This window comes from Daphnia pulicaria, chromosome 6 (assembly GCF_021234035.1).
Source record: "Daphnia pulicaria isolate SC F1-1A chromosome 6, SC_F0-13Bv2, whole genome shotgun sequence".
Classification (NCBI taxonomy): Eukaryota; Metazoa; Arthropoda; class Branchiopoda; order Diplostraca; family Daphniidae; genus Daphnia; species Daphnia pulicaria.
The window spans coordinates 1,840,029-1,864,169 of record NC_060918.1 but is presented as its reverse complement, the minus strand read 5'-3'; the positions used below and the strand labels follow the sequence as shown (position 1 = coordinate 1,864,169).

The following is a 24,141-nucleotide window of genomic DNA, read 5'->3' as shown; positions in this document are numbered from 1 at the left end:
AGTTAATGAAAGTTCATTGTTCTAACGTTTGCTTTTAGCCTTGGTAATAAGGCACGGGCTTCATTTTTTCTGGTCTGCAACAAAAATCGATCAAAGTTTCTTCCTTTTTATCTTTTCAACTTTTGGAGAAAGTAACTGGGGGAAGAAAAAAAGTCTGGTAGCTAAACTTGAATTATTTCTTCTCTGCATATTAACTATTGCAACTGTTACACGGCTGCCCCGGTAGGTCTTTTTAACATTATCGGAAGCCCCCCTAAAAATGGATCGATAAAACGACGACGGTGGCACATGAATAACGAAAACGACAAGTGGAGTGTGTACAAGCTTCATTTTGAGAGCTCACAGTCCGAATATGTTGAATCCGCCACGGCCTTTCCCACAACCATTTTTTCGCCTTTTTTTTGTGTGTCCACAGTATTTTCTGTTTAGCGACAGTTATTCGTTCTTGTTTGAAATGTGGCGAGCGTCGCGACGTCGTGTACTTTTTTTCTTTCCCTTTCGGTGGGTCTGTCCCAGTCTGTCCGCGGGATGTAAGTCATCAAGGATGCCGATCTCGTCGCCGGGATTCTCGCCAAGAGTGGATGAGCGATGCCTAACAGCACGGACACTCCCACTCTGCCGCCGCCACTCTCCAATCCGAAAATAGGCGACAGGAAATTGTTCCGAGTTCCATGAATCAAAAAAAAAAAAGAAGACAACAACCCAAAAAGAAACGAAAATGTTTGACATGTCGTAAGCTGGCTACTTGATAAAAGGAACACAGCATCTTATAGCACCTCCCCCAGGCCCCTCAACCCCCTTTGACGCCAATAAATCTCAATTCTTACGTCAATTGGCCGATTGCTCAATCGTCGTTCGATAGCCTTTTTTTGTTTTTTGAAAATCGCGCCAAAAACGTTTAATTTTAGAATTTTGATTTCCACGTTTGTAATGTTTCTATTTCTCTTTTTTGTTATAGATTGGGAATCGTCGGAGCGGAAGCCAAGGGAGAAGAAGAAAGAAAGGACAATGGAGTCGACTCGTAATGACGTCGCCGTCGTTTGACATTATCGTCGACCCAACCAACGGGAGCCCCCTCCCCGGACTTTCTCTTGTTCGATCATCAGGAGTCGGTGAGCGGAGAATCATCGGATAACAACGCAACAAACCTCGTCGCCCGCTAGACTGGCCATCGAAGCTCTCCTCCTATCCCTCTCCGTGGTTTTCTATGGACGACGGATACTACGTTGGTAGGGTGGTGGATGTCGGTGGTTACAAATCACTTTCCATTCAAAGGGAAGAATCGTCCAAAGACCGTGGAATGGGTCTTTGATTGTTGTGAATCCAAAAGGAAGGAAACAAAAGAAAGAAGAAGAAGAAAAAGCCAAGACGGGGCGAACCAAAAAAATACGATCGATTGGGAAAAAGAAGAGATGAAGATGATGGAGACTCGTGTCCTCTCTTGGTCGTGACGATGTTCTCCAAGTGAGTCGCTTTGTCAAAACAAAGTAGCAACTGTCCACCCCCATCAAGAACCAATCAAATCTCCTCTCTAAATTCGATCTGGCCATCCAGTTAACCGGAGTAAAAAAAAAAACAAAGATTGATTCTTTGAGTGATTTTGTGTTTGTCCAAGTGTTCCAAATTATCAACCAGAAACATCTGCAAACTCACCCTCATCCTCCCACAGAAAGAAAGCAAAAATTCAGCGACGAATCAGTTGGGCGGGTTACGGAACTGTCTAAAAGCTGATGCCCGTCAAGAGCCGGCCGAGTGATCTGCAGGTGGTGACGTCGCCGTATTCCGTATTCAGCACGATGGACGCGGAAAATCGGGTGGTGCTCAACTGCGGCGGCATCCGCCACGAAACGTACAAGGCTACGCTGAAGAAGATTCCGGCTACGAGGCTCTCTAGGCTGACGGAGGCCCTGGCCAACTACGACCCCATTCTCAACGAGTACTTCTTCGACCGGCATCCAGGCGTCTTTGCACAAGTCCTCAACTATTACAGGTCCATTTACTTTCATATCCTTAATGTGTATGCTTCCGCCCAGGGCCGGGCCCCCCACCCACTTAAAAGTCTACTGCACGTAATAACTTGATCATCAAATAACTCTGGCCGGCTGGCTGGGATGGGCTGGGCTGGCCCGTCGCTTTGACGTAGATAAATGTCGTTTTGTAATTCCCTCAAAGTTAATCCCAGACATTATCAATTCACTCGGGCATACGAGCCAAGGTATATATAAAGAATCGTTTTCCAACTGATTGTCAACGGGGGGCGTGTCCGTCGTCTTCCATTAGGATTACGTCAACGACGGTCCTCGCCCAAAAAACCGAAAAAAAAAAGTTTTTTTTTAAAAGGACCATTTTTCTTTTTCCGAGAAAAAATTAAGTAGAAGATAAAAAAATAAGTGTGTAAGGATAGAGTATCTGTAGATAGAAGAGCTTCTCCTGTTATCTAGACGCCATTTTTGTGGCGGTGATGTTACATCATCGGGAATCGTTAGACACTGGGCGGCCATTACTGTAACATCTCGCTCCCTACTATTTGATGGCCTCTCTCACTATAGAATACGGTGGAAGCCTTTTCGCCGCATCTAATCTATGTAGCAGCTGAACTAATTAGGAGCCAGACGATAGGACTCGTCAAATAATAATAAAAAAGAAAAACACAGAGAGACGAGCTGGGACCGCCCCACCCCTTTCCTGGAGAAAAGGGATCCTTATCCATCATCAACGTGTATTATGTACTATAGTATTACGTCTTTCTCTCTCTCACTATAACAGTAATACGAGTAGTGGTGGTGGTAGTAGTCGTAGTACCGTAGTATAGTCTAGAGATATCTATTATACATGTAAGTACATCATCTAAATTTTATGCGATAGCGAGGAGCGGACGATGCTTGATGTATGCGGCGAATGTCTAAAGAGGAAGAAGATGTTAGACGTGGGAGGAAGAACCAAAATAAAAAAAAAGATCTTAATGGTCATACATATAAAACAAAAAGGGTGGGAGCACAGGGAGCAGCCTGGGCACTGGGGAGCAACGAGCGGCCAAAAGGAAACGGACCGACTTGAATTCCCTCTCTCTCTCCCCCAAGCACCGGACTACCCTGTGTACACATTTATGGAAGTGTATAGCCGGCCATCGATATTGATTAACCATCAAGTCCAATCGTGGAAAGAAGAAGAAGAGGAGGCCCCGGCGTGGATGACAATCTAATACCAGCAGCAACTTGCCACGAAGAAAGTTTCCGTCTTTAATATACAGCCGAACAAGAAAAGAATGAAATAGCTAGCCGGGAGACCCTCGCCGGTCATCATCATCATCATCACGATGGTCCCTCAAGTCCCTTTATTCTTTCTCCATTTGACGAGAAGGGCCGGCAATGTCCAAGTTTCTTTTTCTTTTCTTTTTTTTGTTACGTTAGTAGAAATCACAATAACGACTTGAAATGGTTGTTTTGGTTCAGGCGGCTGCTCCTGGACAGATAAAAGGGCTCGAGGTGGGCTCGGCTCCTGGCCAAGAGAGAGAGAAAAAGGAGAAAGGCAGTTTATTTTTCTCAATGGTTAGGATTGTCGAGACAGTTGAAGATCTATAGTCTCAGTCACGGAGAAGAAGAAACAAATAAATCAAATGGTGGATGGCCGTCGTCCTCGTCGTCGTCGCTCCACAGCCGATTTTTCATTACAATGGGGGCGAGAGAGAGAGAGAAGAAATAAATGAACCGCGAGAACTCGTTCGATCTTCCATGGGCGCACAACCTTTCGCCTGCTGGAAGCGTTGAAATTAATTAATTGCGTTGCAAGATGTTTGATTGCGGTGGTTGAATATTGAATCACAGTCTGCGCCATTTAGATACAAACGCAATATTAATAATAATAATAATAATAATAATAATAATAATAATGTGATGCATTTTGGCGTGTTGCAGAACGGGGAAACTTCACTACCCAACCGACGTCTGCGGACCCCTTTTCGAAGAGGAACTGGAATTCTGGGGATTGGACTCCAATCAAGTGGAGCCCTGCTGCTGGATGACCTACACTTCGGTACGCATACACACCCACCTACTACTACTACCCCAAAACTAATTAAACATTCACAGATATATTCCCCCTTTTTATTTGTTTAATTATGATTTTTTTGGGGGGGTAAAGACATTCCGAGTTATTTGATCGATTCGTCTATTGTCTGAGAGTGACACGTCGATTGCCGCGTCATCATGTCAAGAACGCTCGATTGAGAACGAGAACAAGGGGGGTTGACGTGAAACTGGAGGAATCTAGCCGCAATATATATCCTTTTGATTGGATTACAGCATTTTGTTTCGGGACGGGAGGGGAGAGAAACGCGGGGATCGATCGTCGAGTCCCGGCCCCGCCCACCTCCTCTTTCACCGGGAAAGTAGAAGGAAATTTTTGGCAGCAGAGAAATTTATGCGACGGGACATTGTGTCGATTGCCATTCAGTCCGACGTGGGTCTCTCCCATCCATCTGACGATTGCGATTCCCCAACACTTCCCAGAAGAGAAGAACCTCAAATGGAGGAAGAAGTGGCTAATAACCTTGCTCGCTCGGATGGAAAAAGGAAAAAGAAAATTCATTAGTGGAACCTTGCCTCTCTCTCTTCTCCCATTGGCTGGTGAGAAGAATCCGCCGCCAAAAAGAACTAAACTAAACTCCAGGACAAACTGGTGAATCTCTCATCTTCTTCTACCGTTTCCAACCACCGTGGTTATATATATATACTCTCCGGCTGGTTGCAATCAATGGAAATTAGCGCCAGGGTGAACTGGCAAAAAAAAAGGAAAAGGAATTGGTGAATTTGGGTTTTTTTTCTTTTGGTCAGATCCGCTCCGGAAGAACGTCAGGGCTTTCATTATCTATCCGAGCTTGGGCATCGAGCCGTGGTTATGTATATAAGATCCAGAAGGCGAATAAGTAACTATTAGACTCGTTACTTACTACTACTACCCGAGTTTCGATTCGGTTTGCTGGCGCGGTGATTGAATTTGTAATGGAAAACAACCAACAATGGATCTTGCAGGCTTCTCTCCGCAAACCTATACCATATATATATATATCTTCCTTCTGGCTTTAATTCGGCTTCTTTGTTTGATCTTCTTCCCCTCCTGAAAAGAAAAAAAAAGTAAGCCGCTTTCCCGGGGTATTAAAACTGACCTTTTGAGAATTTTCTTTTCTTTAAATTGCCAAGCTCATTTTTTATTTTTTATATTTTTTTCTTCTGTTGAAGGAGGGAAATTATTTTAAGAGATGGCCAGAGATGAAAAGCAATCAGGACTTGTTGAAGCCCCCAGTATACTACTAGACTAGACTCTTCTTCTTCTTCAGACTTTTTTTTTATTTTTATTCTTTTGCTGGGGAACTACTCTGCACCGAAAAAGCGTCTTCGTTTCATCTGTTGGCTTCCTGCGGGCTTCTCATCCAATCTGTAAGTGTGTGACGTCATCCAGCCCAACTTACATATACTACACATAAATGTATCCGCCAGTGGGAAGAGAGAGAGCGCTAATACAAACGGGATGAAGGCCTCTTCCGCCCATAAGAAGAAGAAGAAGAACAAGTTTCGATGCAATCAAACGCGTTCTCCCAACACACACAGACGCCGAAAAAATAAAAAAAAAATAAGAAAAAGGGGGCCTGGTAATATTCTCTGCCCTCGTCTCTTTGTGTGTGTGTTGGTTATGCCGAACGATGGTCTTTAGCCGTGCGTTATATAAGCTCGCAGTCCTCTGCTGCCGAGGAGCCCGGCCATCAGGAGCAGGAGGAGGGATAGGAGGGGCCAACGGGGAATCCTTTTGATGTATTCAAGAGTCTCTCTGCTCTCATTATTATTATGTTTTCTCTCTCCTGCTCCCGCTCCCGCCATCTTCCTCATTTTGCCCTTCATCTTTCGACTTGTGTGTGTCTATGCTATTCTACACATCTTGCAGCTCTTAATTTCATCCTCCCGTCTTGGGGGAGATGGGACCGGTGTCTTTGAGTCTGTTTCTAGTTTATTCTTCTTTGTTTGGCCAGCGTGGGATAATTGCACGTTTTCGAGTTGGGGGGATCATCAAATGACTTTTGAATTTGAATTGTGTTGCTTTTCTTCTCTCTCTCTTTGTTTGATTCGACAGCATCGAGACACGCAAGAAACGCTGGCCGTACTGGACCGGCTCGACTTGGACACGGACAAGCCCAGCGACGAGGAGCTGGCCCGCAAGTTCGGCTTCGAAGAGGCTTACTACAATGGCGAACTCTCGTGGTGGCAGAAAACCAAACCGAAAATCTGGTCACTTTTCGACGAGCCTTACTCGTCCAATTCGGCCAAGGTATGACGATTCAGCCCAGCCCAGCCCTGCCCAAATCTCTCTATAATCCCAGTTTGCTATTTTCATATCGAATTATTTATTTATTTATTGATCACAACCTTTCCCTGAAATTGGCACTTTGCTCCCAAAGTGTCTGGCCGGGGGGGTTTGCAAAATGGCCAGGCGCATCGTCAGCAAGAAATGAACAGCCAGGAGAGATGGAAACTGCTTTGAAAGCAAAGTTGCTCCTTTGCTGCTGGACTCGATGGCAAGACGAGAGTATATTAGAACTCTCTGCCCGTCGAGTTGAATGCCAAAGAGTCGCTTCCCTCCCCACTTCCTCCATCACTGGGCATAAGAGATAGGGCGAGACATGTATAAAGGGAGGGCGTTGGCCGAGATGTTTACGTCCATCAGATAGATATAGATAGATATCTGTATAATAAAAAATGGAGCCGGAAATCTATACACGGAGTTTGATATTCAATTACATTTGTGGCTTGGCCCAGGGTCTAGTTGCCTTTGGGCCAAGGCCCCCCTCCGGGAGGGCGTAGTATCTCCTTTCTATATAGAAGGTGTTGTGTGTGTGTGTGAGACTCTCCCAAAATGATAGCGTGATTGCATATCTACCGGGAAGTACAGTAGCGAGCAAATATCATATCGACTATAATATACGCAGGAGCCAAAGTGTATTGCATTCTGCACACATCAGCCGAGTCCTCTGAGTTTGATTTCATTTCGAATATGATAATGCCCCACCCTATAACTTAAGAAGAAAACTTCTTTTTATTATTATGGGGCGGGGGTAGATGAAGAAAAAAAAAACACGTTGAAGCAAAAGCGAACGAAAAGGGTTGTACATACAATAAGGGAGAAAAAAAAATAGATAAGCTGACGCCATTTTTTCTTGTGTGTATGTGCTGTGCTGTGAGCCTCTATTTGGGTTTTGTTTGGGTGTCAGCATAATATAGGCGATGGGGGTGCTCTGTAGGAAATGGCCCTCCTCCTTCTGGTCGCCCCGGATATATATATATGTGTAATATTCGCCATATGCTGGGATTCGTTGAACTATATAGACTTTCTCTTTTGCTGCTGTCTGATATTGCGGCACAACAGGAACGTTGCCCCCCGCTCGATACAACAGTTCCTCTGAGCTGTGTGTGTGTGTGTCTACGACGTTGTCGAGTCCTTGGGTTGTGCTCCTCCCGCCGACTGCATATTCACGATAACACAAGCCCCTCACCCACCCCGTCGTTTTATTATAGCCTCTCTTAGCTCCTACAGCTCCTCTCATATGGTTCTCATGCAATAAACTGATAATGACGTTGGAGCGCGACTTGTGGCAGTCGCCATACTACTCTTCAATCCCCCTCCCCCCAGTTGTATTTTTAAAAATCTCAAAGTTGTGGCTGACATGTTTTTTAAAATTCAAATGTGACGTGTAATAATCTAAGAAATGATTTAACCAATTTGTTGTTGTTGTTGTGACAGATTGTGGGTTTGATCTCTGTGTTCTTCATCTGCATTTCGATCCTGTCGTTTTGCCTGAAAACGCACCCGGACATGCGGGTGCCGGTGATCCGCAACCTGACGGTGCACACGTCGTTCAACTCTACGGCCTGGACGCTGGACAAGACGCAGACCAACGCCCACGAGGCCTTCTTCTACATCGAAGCCGTCTGCAACACGTGGTTCACGATCGAGATCCTGATGCGCTTCATCGCCTGCCCCAACAAGTTCCTCTTTGTCCGGGCCTCGGTCAACATCATCGACTACGTGGCCACCCTGTCGTTCTTCATCGACTTGGCCCTGCAGAAGTTCGCCTCGCACCTGGAGAACGCCGACATCCTCGAGTTCTTCTCCATCATCCGCATCATGAGGCTGTTCAAATTGACGCGCCACTCGTCGGGTCTCAAGATCCTCATCCAGACGTTCAGGGCCTCGGCTAAAGAATTGACGCTGCTCGTCTTCTTCCTCGTCCTGGGCATCGTCATCTTCGCCAGCCTCGTCTACTACGCCGAGAGGATCCAGGCCAATCCGCACAACGACTTCAACAGCATCCCGCTCGGACTGTGGTGGGCCCTGGTCACCATGACCACCGTCGGCTACGGAGACATGGCTCCCAAAACCTACGTCGGCATGTTCGTCGGGGCTCTCTGCGCCCTGGCCGGCGTGTTGACCATTGCCTTGCCCGTACCTGTCATCGTCTCCAACTTTGCCATGTATTACAGCCACACCCAGGTACGAACCCCTTCGCCATTCTTCTTCTAGATTTTGAAATAATGCGCCAAGATCGATTGGCGGGAAATTTGAAAACACAAAACGACAAAACAAAAAGTCGATTTCGCCTTGTCTAGAAAAAATTGTATATGGCCTGGTGGATGTATAACGTTGCATTCGCTTCTAAATCGGGACTCTGTATCGATTGGGTTGGCCGGTAGCAGCTGCAGGATACAGCAGCAGTTGAAGGATACATCTGAGCAAACGCTTTGTGCGATTAGACTCTTCTTCTTATTTTAAAATTAGAAAAATAGAATGTGGCCCTTTTTTTTATTTTATTTTCTTTTAAGAAGAAGAAGATTTAACCCTTATTGTACCGGATGCTAAGCCACCAGTGTACGTAGAGGGGAGTTTTCTAATTGGTCGTGGGGGGGGGTAGGAGAAGCAACAGAAGACGAAGTAAAAAGATCAAGTGATTTTTCATCGAACGTTTCGGCTGGTTGCTGGCCTCATTAAGGTAACAAGTACTGCGCTTAAAGACTCTTATTTCGGCTTTTCACGTCACAGCTTAAAGGGCGTCTTTCTTCTTCTGCTATAAAGTAGTGGGGTCTTTTTTTTTTCTTTTTTTTAAATGCATTCATCAAACGATCGATAGAGAATAATAAATATTTATATCTCTTCTTCTTTCTTTTTCCCCCACCCATCGATTCGAAGCAATCTTGTCCGAGCCTCAACTTTTTTTTCTTCGCCGCTTTAACATCAAATAATAATATAAAGAAAAGGAAATCAAAGTCTCTTTTTTTGACCAGTCCCATAGAACTTTTTTTTTTTACCCCTCCCCCCTCTCCACCGAAATGGCAGTTCCAGTTCTTCTTGTGGGAATCCCAAAAGTAGACTATTATTATTATTACACTGTTGTAGTTGGAGGGGGGGAGAAGAATCGATTCTTTTCTTTTGCGGGTGTCGTTCTTTGTATTTATGATCGTCCTTATTAGACGTGATGGGCCACGCCCTATTGAACGCCACTCTCTCTCTCTCCACTGTCCTTTTGCCTGCTCCATCTATTGTTGTGCAGGCAGCCTGCTGAAAAGGGATGGGGATATTGACCTAGGCTATTTGGCTCTCTCAAAACGTCTACACTTTCATGATTAAAAAAGCTCTGCAAATATCAACTGGGCGAGAGCTACTTACCCTCCCAAACAAAATCACCAAGCGGCAGCAGCAGCGCAAGAAGCGGCCCCGTGATATTTTACGTATGCATTTGATAAGGATATTGACCCGTCCGATATTGAGCCCTTTAGCTTTAGCTACTCTACTCTACTCTACTCCAAGTCTCTTGAAAGGCCATTTTATTTTTATTTTTTAAACTCGATAATAATATTCGTCTCGAAAACAAACTGGTCGGAGGAGGATGGCTAAAGACGCCTGCGCGGCCTACATAATATCCCCCCTTGTTTTTATTTGACATTACAAATAGGTTGAGACTGTATAGACCCGTGATGCAGTCCGTAATTCCTCGCTAAACTAGCCCAAACTTTTCCGTGATAGCACCGCACACACCGCTTGGCCTATATGGAAAGTTTTCACCGTGAGAGCGGGTGGAGGAGGACTGTACATGTACAGAACTCGACCTAAATAATATTCTTCCTTACTTTCTTCGTGTTAGACCACGGCTCTAATATGTATAACGATGAGCGATGGCGGTGGAGAGAGAGAGAGAGAGTAGATGTGTGTACAATAGCCCCGTTTGTTTACCACACCACTGGCCTCCCCTTTTCTCTCCATATACACACGCTCTAGCTGCTTCCTCCAATGGCGGCGGCGGGCGGCGGCCCAGCCCAGCTTTATCCGGAAAACAGGAAATTACGTATTGACCGGCGCCTCGACCCCCTTATTTTTTTTTCCCCACAGCATTTACAGTCGTCACCGCCGCCGTTTCCCAAAGAAGAAAAAACAAAATTTCCAACTTTGTTTTTTAAATATTTTATTTTGTTAAGTTTCGTGCGCTAAAAAAAATCACTTTATTCCTGCCCGCACGTCCATTATTTATTTGTTTTTATGTATCGGCAAAGTACTGTAAGTAGCTGAGCTTTTTCAATTGAATTTGATTCGATGTTTACGCCGAGAGGAGAAGAAGAAGAAGCGCTGGGCACGGCCCATTTATTTTGAACCAATCGAAAAGAAACGATTACTTGCAGCTGCTCATTTCTTTCCATTAATGGACATTTTATCCTTCTTTTTTATTTCTTTTTATTTTGAAAAAAAAAAAAATTGAAGATGGATGGTCATCCGTTTTTTTGTTGCCCAGTCATGCGAAAAGGTTGAGCGAATTTCGCCTCCTTGTTGATGATTAGACCCTTATGGATTTCGACATGAGATTCAGGATCGTTTGTGGCAGGATTTTTGGGACTGAAAACTCTGGTAGATTTTCCCGCTACTGGCTCCGGGGTAGTAGAGATATGGACAATGTAATATAGATGGGTGGGAGGGGGGACTACGGCCGGCAGCGGTTGGTGCTGTCGTCCGCTATGCACATTCGATCCATCATTTGTTGGCGTGGTGAGGTCTATATAGCCCCTGAGCCTCTCTCTAGCTGGGTATAATCGATAGATCAATATATTTGATAGAAGCGCATACACACACACACACACACACACACATGCACACTATGTAAACTAGCTCACTACAACAGCAGCGGCACATAAATTATGTGTGTGTGTACCGTCAACAACACGCCAAGCTATTAGCTATAGGCAATAATATGGATTGATATCATGTACACACACACAGACCCTGTACAACCGTCGGATTTTCATCAGTCTCTGCCCCGGCAGTAATTTTTGTTGTGTTAACTTTGAAATGATTTATGGTTGTTTGTGAAAAGTGAAAAATTGGATTCAATTTGATTTTGATATTTTTTTTTAATTTATTTAAAGGCGAGAGCGAAATTACCGAAGAAACGACGGCGAGTGCTGCCGGTGGAGCACGCCAGCGGACCTAGAGGACCCCAGCTGGCCATCAGACCGGGAGGCGGGACCGGTCCGGGCAGCGCCGGAGGTCCGCGCTGTGCAGCCAGCGGAGGTGCCGGAAATATCCGAGACAGCGACGGAATGCCGTCGAGGATGAAGGCCATCAAACCACCGCCCAACAACGCCAAGGACTTCACCGGCGGTCCTAAAAATATGGGTAAGAGTCCCAGCACTGACAAATGAAAAGAAATTCATCCAAACGACCCTCCTACTCCTCTTCCCACCACCACCCCCTGTCCACCTTACGGTGAAAAATGAATTTGATTGTCATTAGCATTAACCATCGGAATATATGCTAACTGGTTTTTGTTTGACACGATCGACCGCCGGCCGTGATGACATGGTGCGACGACGTAATATAGTAGTTGGGTGGGGGTGGGGGGATGTTAGTTTTCCATTAGAGAGAGCCGGCGGGCAAATTGGGGCACAGGGGTGTGGCTTATTGCACATTTATTTTTCTTTGATTAGTTCTCGTCTGCCGTACGCCAACTACTACGGTACGTAGACGTAAGAGAATAGCGCTGTCAAGTTTGAACGGTAACAAGGTCACCGGATCTCGTCTCCTACGCCGCCGCCCATCACGTTGATGAGTTTGGCTGGATGTTGCTCATCTCGACGGGCAAAATCTAAAAGCGGGCGTTTCCCCTCTTACTCTTCTGTGTATTTAACGCGGAGAAAATGAGGCGGGGTGATTGCTTTCCTCTCCGTTTTATCTTACGCCCATCTCCGTCAACAAATATTGATTTTGAATTGAAACTTTTAATTACAAATTTCCCGCTCTTTTTTCAAAATTTTTTTTTTTTGGCGGGGTATTCTAGTGGATACTACTCGTGCAGTTATGCAGATTAGACACGAAAGGAGCGAAATGGAATGAAATCAATTAGCTCTTTAGATTTTTCCAAAAGAAAAGTGTAGGCCAGTCACCGCACTTGCACTTTTTAAACCTTGATAGTTTTGCAAATGAGTTTTTTCTCCCTTTATATCTTTAGACTCTAGTCGCCCCTTTCGGTCGATTGATTTCCCATCCAGTAGACTCTACTATAACGCACCGCTCTCCACCACTTTTTACCTTTTCGCCACGCGGGCAAACTTCGTTTACCGCTCCAATCGGTCGATTTTTGTCTTTTTTTTTTTACTTTTTTTTCCGCCTCGATGGATGGAAGGCGTCCGTCAGATTTTCACCGGGAGACTTTCCTTCTATCTCTCTGCCCGTCTTTATGACCAGCCTTTGGCCCGATTTCAAGATTTCCTCCCGTCAAAACGGAATGAAGAGACGGACTCCTGGTCCTATAAAACGCGGTCCCTTTTTTCCTTCGGCAGACAGTCATCGGCCATCAATTTCGTCTTTGAAGGGAAAAGGTTGTTGTGTGTGAGCGTCCGTCCGTCCCTCTCTTGTGTGTGTGTGTGTTTTTCCCAGCCATTGGCCGTTTCCGAAGAGAGAGAGAGAAATGGTTGACTGTCCGCTCCTGGCAACTCTCGGCTCACGACGATAACCCCTTGGATTTCTCTTGCTCTTTGTTCCTCCTAACCGCTCCTAACCCGTTATTTCTCTTTTTCTCTCCGCTTTTTCATCTTCTTGGGCCAGCCAAATTCGGGAGGGAGCTAAACGGGCAGGAGATATTGCGATGGAAGAAAAATGTCAAAAGGTGGCGCCAATTCCATTTCGCTTGGAATCGAATCAACGCCGCCAAACGACGACCCAAAACCCATTTATTTGAACTTTTTTCTCAATTGATTTTCTTGGCAAAAGTGCAAAGAAATTTTTTGTTTATTTTATTTTTGTTTTTCCATCCCTTGAAATTGAAACAAATCGATCGCGAATCTTCTACCGCGTTCAACGTTCAACTGCATCGCTGCGGCTCATTTTCTCCGCATGATCGCGTGATTGACTGGCGTGGGCTAGTAGTGGGATGGTGGGCTTGCGTGACTGGCGGCGTCAATCCAATTGCCCGACTGCTGCTGCTGGGGGAAAAAAAATATGACGTCCCGGCAACACAAATCAGCGGAATCTTGTTTATCGCTTACCCCCCTCGTCGCTGGCTGTTTTCCTTTGCCCGTCGCACACAATTTTGTTTGGGGGGTTTCTCTTCTTCTTACCAACTGTCGATCAAAAAGTGCCCAGTCATCATCGACCACTTGTCGATAAGTCGATTGGACCCGGTCGACGTTGAGCGACGCCACCGCCGCCGCCGATTATATACAGACGAAGAGGAACAGGTTTATATAGACGCAAATAGGGCGGCCCACCTCGAAACTATAAACTGGAAGAGAGGCAACTTGAGCTTCCACTCGAGCCACCGGCTTTTGGTTGCCACACTTAACATCTCTCGTCTTTTTTTTTTTTGTGAACCGTTTTTATACTTAACTTATAGCCCACCACCACCAACGACAACTGGGCCAACCAAAGAGGAGGGCAAAAGTTTTGCGACGGAAACTTTCCGGCTTTTGATATGCCGGCAGCTGCTGCTGTCTAAAATCAATTTTTTGGGGGCCTGGAATTTTGGAAACTATGGCCGGAGATTTGAAAAAAAGACTAGCGGACTATATAGAATCCAGGAGGACAATGATTGGGTGGGACGAAGAAGAACTAGTACTACTAGACACAGTCGATTCATTAGGAGCCAGAGACGTCGTAATAATGGACAGATAAATCCGCGTGTGTTTCACGGCTGACAATGAAAAGGGGGGGTGAGCTCGACGGACTCTTTTTTTGCTGCTGCCGTCTGTAGACTCTATACGTAACGTCGGACCAATATAAATCCGACAGTTTCGCCTCGGAGTTTCTTTTTTTCTTTCTTGCCAAAGATCGCCGCTTCTCCGGTTTCCTCTTTTTATTTCGGGAGAAGAGGCTGATTGGGCCGGCCACGTCCTTATTGGTCGTCAAAGTAAAAGAAGAACTTGACTCGCCAGCAGCGTGTACACAATATAAGCCGCTAGCAGTTGGGACACACAAAAGGGCCGGCCAGAAAGATACATTCGACTGCTGCTGCTGCTAGTCCCGAACGCGGGCGGGCGACATCATTTATAAAATAAAGAAAAGGTGGCAGCAGCAGGGGGACGACACGTTCTTTCTTGATCCGCCTCTACACTAATTATCCGGGCCAGCAGCATATCCCCTTTCCCACCCAGACAAAAAGTTTTTCTCTTCTTTTTTCTTTTTAGATTCTGGTCGTTTTACTTTTTGGGAACTGGTGTGTGTGTGTGTGTGGTTAGATCTAGACGTGATGGAATCGCACTCAACTCGACATTTAGTCCGACTAACTTGGCATCAAAGTTTCACAACCGTCCAGGTCCTGGGGAGTGTCTGTTAGGCCTATTTAAACACACAGACAACACAATGTGTGTTGCTGGAAAATGGAGGCCGGATCCAATGTATACGCAGTGTAGTAGGTGAGGAGCTAATCCGGGGTAGGGACGATATCCGACGGATGACGTCTGTATACCGGTTTGCCCTCCTCCTTCATCATCTCCAACCAATCGGATCTAATCATATAAGAAAGAAGAAAAGACTCTACTCACGTAGAGTGTGTGGATTCAGTTTGAAAAATGGGCAGGTTCAGCCGTATCTAATATTCAATTCGGTCGAGCCAGAAGAAGAAAGTGTCGCGGGAGTAGTGTGTACAATGAATCAAAAAAAGAGAGAGAGGTACGAGCACGAGCATTAGTCTTTTCAGGACGGAGAGGAGGCCTAGGATATTCGTTGTGGGGCTTATAATGGACGCATTTCGGGAACTTGCTACCCCACTAGCCGTAGAGACACATCTATCTATTTCAAAATGGCTGGTGGTTGATTCTTCTGCTACTCCTGATCGTCTACATTTCCAACAGCCGCAATGAAAGTGAAAAGGAGAGAAAATGGCACGTGAAAAAAAATGGGAGAAAGAAAATATATTGACGTTTGTGTGCGCGCTGAGGTGCAAGTCTGGCACCGTTTAACGTCGATATAGAGACGGGAAAGGAAAAAAATGGAATCGGAAGAAAGCTCTTTTTTAGGTGGGGGGAGAAAGAATGTACAATATATATTAAATATCGAAAAAAAGAAGAGAAGGATATGATAGTTCCCTGCCGAGGAGAATCTTGGATGTATGTTAGTTGTGCTGTACACTAGCTCTCCGGCTAGCTCTTGCACGGCAGAGAGAGAGAGATCCAAATCCGGGCGTATTGATCCAACGCGCCGCCAGACGCCCACAACATCCAGCGTCGGGCGGAAGCTTTTTATATTATGAAGGAGGGCAAAAAAAGGAAAAGAAAGAAAGGAAAGAGAGCTATAGTCAAAAGGGGAAAAAATGGCCGTTAAACACACACACACACAGAGAAAGAAGAGAAAGAACGAGTGCGATCATCCCCAGCAGTGTCGTTATTCTAGATATCTTTTTCCTTTCTTTCTTTCTGCCCTTTTTCTCCGCCAGTTTTTTGGCCCGTCTCTTTTGTCTTTTTTGAGGTTGGCCGTCCATTCATCTCTGCCTCTTTCACTCCATCATCGAGACTTGATCGTCTGCTGGAAGAGAGAGAGAGAGAGCACGTCGTGACTTGCTTCCATCGCCGCCCAGCTTTTCTTGCAATTAGCCCATTGAACGATGAAGGTTTCACGCACACAAAGGGCGGATACACACGGAGAACACAGACAGATAGACGTGAAATGTAGATACATACATACATGTCCGCCATGAATGCTGTTCGCCAATTCTATATGAAGAGTGGCACATTGTGGACTCGCCTCTTCACTCAGTGGCCGCATGCAAGAAGCTCTGGGCCATTACGACATTTTATTTTTATTTTGGGACTTGCAAAAAGTTGGACCGGCCCCTTTGGGGTTTCCATTGGCCGTGACGTCCATTTTGCAAAAAGTGTAGGAAAATCAAACGGCCGGGACTCTTCCCTCCACCCTCCCCCAGAATCAATGTATACATAAAGCGTGTTTGCCAAGTCTCATTTTGCTTTCCCCGTAGTTGCGTTGACTTAAAAAACGTCCGTCTCTTAGTCACAAACAAGATCTCATTGCAGAGTTGATTCCTCAGATCGACTTGGGCGGGCGCGCTCATCATAAATTTGAATCTCGTCTATACCGAACTTCCCTGCTGTCTAATGTGTATACAGGGGCCGGGCTTGGGTTCCTTTGAGGCCGATATTGAATCCTGTTTGAAGGAAAAGAAAAGAAAAAGAAAGAAGAAGCTCTTGTTTATCATAGAAAGCCCCTTTTCGCTCTCTCTATATATATTTATTCCGGGGTGCTTATAGATTTCTGGCCGAAACGGTGGGCCGCCATACGTGCGTCGCTCATATACTTGTATAGGCCGCACAGCAGTGTCATTGTTTAGCGCTCGTGTGTGTGTGTGTGCCCCTGCTGCCAAGCAGAAAAGCCAACAGCAACCCGGGAAAAGTTTTGGGTTTTGGGTTGGGTTGTACGACGAAATTGAAGAATGAATGAGGAGATGTGTGTGCATAGAAAAGAAGAGAAAACGAATGAGAAAAACGCCAAACTTTTCCAGCTGTGATCCGCTCGTTTGTCACGCTACGCCTTCCAAAGCTGAAGGAGGGGATAATGTCGGGACTGACTTTTTTTTTTCTATTAAAATCTATTGAGAGAGAGAGAGGGACTGTAAGATATATAAGCTGAATAATGAAAAGAAAAGAGGGCAAACTTTTTCTTTTTTAGTTTATTTTATTCATTTCACTTTTTTCTTTTTCTTCTTCTCTTTCTCTTGAATAAATTCCAGACGCTTTTTTTTTCCAAACATAAATAGACATACATGCTGTACAAAATGTACATAACTGTACTACTAGCTCGTCGTGTTTTTCAGTGTGTATAAATTTGTAGACTTTTCTACTTGATTTTTTCGTTTCAAGAAAAGTGGCAAAACAAAATTCCCTTTTTTATTCTTTTTGCCAAACATTTTTTTCTTTTGAGTTACTGTAAATATTATTGTTATTATTATTAATTCATTTGCAGACCTCGACAGAACTTTGAACCCAAATCCGGCCAGCAATGGCACATCCAAAGGTAGCGAATAAAAAAAAAATAAATAAAAAAAAAATGCAAAAATCGAAAAATCGCAAAAATCCGCGCCACACGCAATTCACATTCAAACACCACACACTTCCCGCGCCTTTTTTTTTTCTCTTCACTTTTATTTTTTTTCTTTCGAAATTTCACCTTCACAAACCAAATTTTTTTCCGAAAAAAGAAAAGAAACGCACAACCAAAAAAATTTCCAATCGAAAAAATATTTCAACCGGAATTTCCCCTTGACCGTTTCGCATGATGTGTCATTTTGCATTGATTGAGTTTTCTAGCCCCTCTCCCCACCCGAACCGAACCGAGTTTTATTTGTCTCTACTCTATTACGATTCTTCCTCGCTGAATTTCTCTCTTTAGACGAGAGTCAATTTCAGTTGGGAGGAATTTCGGTTCGTTTAATTTGTTTTTGTATAGGAAAAGAAGTATGTAGGACAAGAGGAGAGAAAGGTTGAAACGTCATCGATTTTTCGAATAAATTTTTTATTTTCATACATGTCGATTGGAAATTGAACCCGAAAATCAAATTGACTTTTTCGGGGCTCAGAAAAAAATAATTCAAAAATTCTTCCGTTTTCCGCTTGACTCCTTTTTCAACCGTCTGCTTCGCTTTTCTATATGATCTATATAGAATCTAGTTCTTCTCCCGTTTCATATATGACTATGTAATCACCCAATTTCTCAGTCCCTTTTTGAACCTTTTTCCCTTAATTAATTTTCTTCACTTTTTCTGGCTCGTCTTTCTGGTCTATCGTATAGGAAACTAATAGACTAGATGGTAGATGCTGTGTAATAGACGGATAGCTACATATACGGATGATGTAGAACTCCATAGCAACCGAAACCATCCGGAACGCCATATTTCTTTCCTTTTTTTTCTTTTCTTTTCCTCCTTCTTATTTATTTCCATCTATCCCTCCCCGACATTTCGGTTCTTTTTCTTCTTTTGACAATTGAATCTTCAAAAAAATAAAAAAATAGATTTTGGTAAAGGCAAAACAAAACAAAACAAATTACCAAAAGAAGAAAAGCTTCTCGCATATTATATAAATCTATGACATGTGCACTGTTTCACATCCTCCTGGCACACAGCAACACAAGCACTATATATACCCACCCACCCAATAACCCCTATAGCCCCCAACCAACAGAGAATATATGTGTGTATGTATATATAATAAAAATTTATCGGCCTATGAAAACAAAAGAAAGAAAAAGAAAAAAACACAGTACGACAAACAATCCCTTATGGAAAGTTTAGAGTATTTATTTCGGCAACGATATAATACTTGGAATATTCTCATTTTAACCAAATTATTATTATTATTATTATTACATGTCGTCTGATATGAGAACGGCAGAATTTATTCCATCCCGCCAAATAATTTTTTTTTTAAGAAAAAGATTTTTCAACAAAATTGCAAAAAAAAAATTAAAATTCGAAGTCAAAAATGAAAGAAAAAAAAATTATTTCGTGCGAGTTGGTGATGTGCTGCGAGCGCGTGTGTCTGTCGTGTGTGTGTACGTCTGTGATGAAAACAATTTTTTTAATTATTTTTTTTTCCTTGTTCGTCTTATATTTTTGTTGTTGGATTGCTGGGAATCATTCATTGTCTGGATTGTTCGTATAACCCATTTGGTTTTTCATTTTTATTCTTTTTGTATTCTTTTCTTTTTTTATTTTTATGGCTCCTCCTGCTCCCCCAACCACCTATACACACCACACCGGTATATTAACCATTACCAATCAAACCAAACATAACCCTCCAACTACTTCCCGCGCGGTTCCGGATTTCATCGAATTTCTACGCAAACTAAACCAAAACCAAAACACCCAAAACCCCCAAACACAACAACAACAACAAAACGAACCCAATTCTATCGGGGGGGTCAAAAACAAAATTGTGTGGAATTGGATTGATCGTCGTGCAGTTGGGCTGAGCACCATGGGCGCCATGAGCGTCACAGTCAGCCTCAACACCAACGGCGTCGGACTGGACTCGACCCTTTCGACGATTGCGGCACCTGCCACTGGACCACCACCACCCGGATCAGCGCCCATCACCAACGGATCATCACCGACCAATAACCAAACGACCATCGGGGCCGTGACGTCGTCACCGGCCACTGTCGCCACCGCCCCGGCAGCTGCAGCGGCCGCCGCCGCCATCACCAGCGCCGCAGCCAACAACAACACGGGCGGAGTCCTCAGTCCCGTCAGAGTCGATTTGTAACAAAAGAAAACAACCAATCGATTTTTTCCTTTTTCTTTTGTTGTTTGACAAATTCCCGAAATCTTCAAAATCAGAAATGATGAACAAAACGAAACCAATCAGACGAGACAAAGAAAAGTTTCAAGCCGAACTTTTCCTTCCGTCAAATGTGTGTTGCGATGGAACATTGTGTGTGTGTATGATAAGCAAAGCAAATTGTATTTTAATTCATTCTTCATTCATTTCAATTCTAGCTATTTTTGCTTATTTCCTTATCATTCGTTTCTTCTCTAATTTCCACGAGAGAAAGAAGATGAAAAATCTCCGCAAAAAAACGAACTGTTTCGTCGGAGGATGACATTTCATTTCGCCCTGTTTTCATCAATTCACTTTGAAAGAAGTTAACGAAGAAGAAGAAGACTCTTTCAGTCCATATCCTTGTCATAAAAATTTCGCGTCGTTGCAACTTTGATTTCCATTTCCATTTACTCTCGGTATGTACCACACCACCCAATGATGACAATTGTCGAACCCCCACCCAGAAAATGCTGATGATTATGTCCGCGTAACATGTACACACACACATTTCTTCGATTCATTGACAGCCTTTCATTTCAAGAGGCACATCTTTCACATCAATGAAAGATTCATCATCTTTAATAATATTAATAACAAAGCTGTCTACCGAAATATTGTGTACGGCATTCGCTTCAACGCAGCTCTCTGTACTTTCTTTTGTCCGTCTTTCATCGCAGCCCCACACCCTTGAACTCACACAACCACTTTTGCTGCTGCTGCTGCTGTTGCCACGTTCGACGATCTTTATTACATAGTACGATATGCTCCTGTATACATAAACAACAAATTATATATACTTACCATCAATGATTTCTAGCATGTTACTCCTTTCATGACAACAATTGCTCCTCCTCCCCTCCCCGTTCGTCTCTAATCCATTGACAAGATTTCACTTTGCAACTTTTGAATTCCGTTTTTTTCTTCTTTCTAATAAAATGCAAATTCTATGATCATGCCAAGCCACGCCTCATTCAGTCTAGATGTCCACCGACGCCCTTTTTTCTCTCTCTCTCCTATGACCACATCCACACCCGTTTTGTCTGACCTAAAAAATTTAACGACTCAACGCTAAACAAAACAAAAAAGAGAAAAATAACGCAGAATGTTTCGATAAATAAATGCAATTCAGAAGAAAAAAAGATGAAAAAAAAAAGCAGAAATTCAAATTTTTCCTTTTTCTAGTTTGTTGAGAAAGAAGCCTTGACAAAACAACAACAGGCCAATGCGCAATTGGCCCATTTTAAAAAGAAAAAGTCAACTTTTCCTTTCTTTTGTATTATCTTTGGAACGATCCTCATCCAGACCATTAGGCAGATGTAGACGAGAAAGCCTCCCGGTTTCGAAAGAATTATGTAAATTGTACACACGAGAAGGAAATCCATTAAAGCAGCAGCGAGGGTGCTGCCATTCGCATCGGTCGGGCAAAAGCAGAGATGGACAGCAGCAACAGCAGCAGCACGGTTGGTCGAAAGAAAAATAGGAAATGAAATAAACATTCATTGCTGCTCCGAAACGATCGCTTTGACCTTTTCGGATATGATGGGCTTTTGCCGTTTCGTGTGAGTACGGACGTTGAATTCCCTAAAATAAATAGAAAGAAGGTTTTCATTTAAAAATTTGAATTGAAAAACAAATCAAAAAGTAAATTCGCATATACTTTCGTCTGGCTGCAATCCGGCCACTTCGTAATTCGTTCCGGGCGTTGTATACGTGTTTGGGCACATGTCGGTGGCGCTGAATCTTCTTGATGTGTGGATGGTGTTCGAATTTTTCAATCAATTTGGCGTTGACTCGCAGGGCTGTCTTCTCTCGAGGTTTGACCTGAAATGAACCAAGGGAGAATAATTCCATATTAAATAAACACCCGCGTTGAAACCACCATAAAGTGTGTAACACTCACCACTCCAAGTTTCTCAGCGGCACGAGCTTTCCAGATGCGGATGTTCATTTCATCCGAGCCGGAGAAGATGAAACGGTCGTCTAGAGACCAGGCAGCGCAGGTTAGTCGCTGCATGCGCTTTGTGTGGTAAATATCTCTCGAATGAGCCTGGCGAAAATGCGATAAACAGTTGCCCATAAATATCTTTTCGTTCAAAACACGAATCCTCCAAAGTGTCTGCAACGTACCTGACGGGCATCGTAGATGCGGACCGTCTTGTCGTAACTGGCGCTGACAAACTCTTTGCCAGTCGGGGAATAGTCGACATCGATGACGGCTGAGACGTGATCACTGTGGACGTTGAGCGGTGAATTGAGATTCCGCATGTCAAATGTGTACAAACTGCAGAGGGGAATCGATAAAGTAACGTCAGAAATGGTAAGGTTGTTTCTCACGGAAATGGAATGGGATTTACTTGTAATCTTCGTTGGCAACCGTGAAGATGAAGGCTTCCATGGGATTCCAACAAATAGAATTGCTGCGCATCTTCAGAACGACTTTCCTCAGAGGAACCGACTCCCTCATGTCATATAAGATGATACTGCGATCACTGCCGCAGGCAGCTATTTGAGAAACCAAAATCAAAATTTCAATTTCAAAAGAGATAAAGATGATTTGATCGAATTTTCACCTAAAATATTTTCTTCAACTTGATTGAATTTGATGCTCTGTAAGCTGTCAACACCCCACTGGAAAGTCTTGATAGGTTGGGCGCGAGTATGCTCCCACAAATTACAAGCTTCACCACATGTGGCCAGAATTGGTTTTGACCGATGAGGACTGATGCCTGTCAGCATGCCACCAGTCAAAATTGTGTTTACTGGGGCCTTTAAATCACTGCCATCTTCTGCTTCAGATTTCCACTGCTTGATAAGTTTGTCGTCTCCAACTGTGTATAAAGATGAAGATTCTTGGCTGTATGCAATGGCTCTCACAAATCCATCGTGAGCTTGGACTGTGCACAATACTCTCCGTTTGGCAACATCCCACAATTTCAGCTGCACACCAAGAAAAGAGCTCAAAGTTAATAACAAATATATATTTTTTTAATGTCATTAATTTACCTCTCCATCACAGGCTCCACTGTACAACCATGATAAGTGATCTGGAGTTTTGCCTAGGCAAGACAATCCATCACGATGACCGTCGAGGCAGCCAATAAAAGGCAAGGCGAAAACTCTCTCCAATTTGACTGCATTCAGTGCACGAGTATATTCTCTAGGAGCTTCCAATGGATGTAATGCTGGATCATAATTCCTGGGTACTATAATGAAAATAGTGATTAGATTTGCATGGATCGTCTAGTGTTATTCAATGGCTTTTACATTTATGGATGTCTCGTTTTGTTTCACGCAAGTAGTCGTCAGGATTTCGCACCAAAACTTTCACCTTCATTTTCGAGTCGTCGCTGAATATGTCCATGGTTAGTGAAATAAAATGACGAATGTAAATTCAAAGATTAACAATGTGAACACATGTTCAACTCAAGCAACTTCAAGACTTCAACTTCGTAGTAGCAGACGAAATTTGATAACAAAGCTGTAGGTTGCCAAATTTTCCTAAAGAATTGACCGACAAAGAGAAATTTCGAATTATGGAATTTCCCCTTTTTTCTTATCTTTGTTTTAAAATATAAATGTGGTAACGGGGATTTTATTTCTTATGTAAAAAGATAAAAATTTGCCAAGAATAATTTGTAAATAATAACCAACAAGCAGCGTGGTTTTCATAATTTTTGTTTATTTTTAAAAGAAAAAAAAGGAACCAAATGTCAGAATAGTAAAGGCTAGTCATTTTGTTGTTGTTGAGATTCGTATCGTAACATCGGCATTGTTATATGTTTTTTTTCACCGAAAATTCATACAAGGACGCACATCAATGACAGCACTTCTATTTCAGTCAAAATTCAAGAATCAAACACAGGAAACGAGACGAAAACAATAAGCAAAAACATCGGCAGTTATTTCATAATATTTCCTCAACTGCTGACGTTTTTTTTTCTTTCTTTCAGGCTATTTGCATTCAATAATAATGCGAGTCGCCGAAAGGTAAATATAATTGGAGGGTGAGGAGGGGAGATGCGTTGGACATAATTTTTTTTTTTTAATTGATGTGATTGGTGTGATGAAGAATTTATCCCCTCGTCATCTGTATATTTTTTTTTTGGGGGGGGGGGGGGGAGGAATAAGGTGATGACTTGATTGGATTGAATCCGCAAAGAATTGAAGACGAAAAAAAAAGATGTTCAACAGATTCTAATAAAATTGAGTCCCGTTGCCGTGTTACATGATGATACATTTGCCCTTCTCTGCCCATGGATTGCTCTTCTTATCCGGGGCGTGGATCAAT

General features: G+C 43.5%; 2 protein-coding genes across 3 annotated transcripts in view; one reads left to right on the top strand and one right to left on the bottom strand.

Moving 5' to 3' along the window:
* The window catches only part of LOC124343629 (potassium voltage-gated channel protein Shaw-like), a 32,394-nt gene extending 11,588 nt beyond the window's left edge, over window positions 1-20,806 (top strand). The window contains exons 2-8 of one of the 2 annotated variants that reach the window (XM_046797030.1): window positions 959-1,990; window positions 3,915-4,032; window positions 6,124-6,318; window positions 7,789-8,538; window positions 11,454-11,703; window positions 17,497-17,547; window positions 19,495-20,806. In XM_046797030.1, the coding sequence (XP_046652986.1) occupies window positions 1,731-1,990; window positions 3,915-4,032; window positions 6,124-6,318; window positions 7,789-8,538; window positions 11,454-11,703; window positions 17,497-17,547; window positions 19,495-19,796 (1,926 nt within the window). In that variant the 5' untranslated portion in view covers window positions 959-1,730 and the 3' untranslated portion in view covers window positions 19,797-20,806. The remainder of the gene's footprint in view (window positions 1-958; window positions 1,991-3,914; window positions 4,033-6,123; window positions 6,319-7,788; window positions 8,539-11,453; window positions 11,704-17,496; window positions 17,548-19,494) is intronic. The other variant, XM_046797031.1, reaches the window with a different exon arrangement.
* A 306-nt stretch (window positions 20,807-21,112) lies between these two features.
* Window positions 21,113-23,325, bottom strand: LOC124343668 (DDB1- and CUL4-associated factor 13-like). Its single transcript, XM_046797089.1, has 8 exons — window positions 23,118-23,325; window positions 22,857-23,056; window positions 22,424-22,790; window positions 22,208-22,355; window positions 21,981-22,134; window positions 21,754-21,900; window positions 21,511-21,674; window positions 21,113-21,434 (listed from the first exon to the last, which is right to left on the bottom strand). The coding sequence occupies exons 1-8, from the start codon at window positions 23,212-23,214 to the stop codon at window positions 21,350-21,352; spliced, it is 1,362 nt and encodes a 453-aa protein (XP_046653045.1). The 5' UTR covers window positions 23,215-23,325; the 3' UTR covers window positions 21,113-21,349.
* Between the last annotated feature and the right edge of the window lie 816 nt (window positions 23,326-24,141).

Excerpts from the sequence above, each read along its gene's own strand:
- LOC124343668 (XM_046797089.1), bottom strand. The coding sequence starts at position 23,214 with ATGGACATATTCAGCGACGACTCGAAAATGAAGGTGAAAGTTTTGGTG. Across the intron at positions 21,675-21,753 it reads CCGCTGAGAAACTTGGAGTG|GTCAAACCTCGAGAGAAGAC; the intron begins GTGAGTGTTACA and ends GGTTCATTTCAG. Across the intron at positions 21,435-21,510 it reads CGGATTGCAGCCAGACGAAA|GGAATTCAACGTCCGTACTC; the intron begins GTATATGCGAAT and ends TATTTATTTTAG.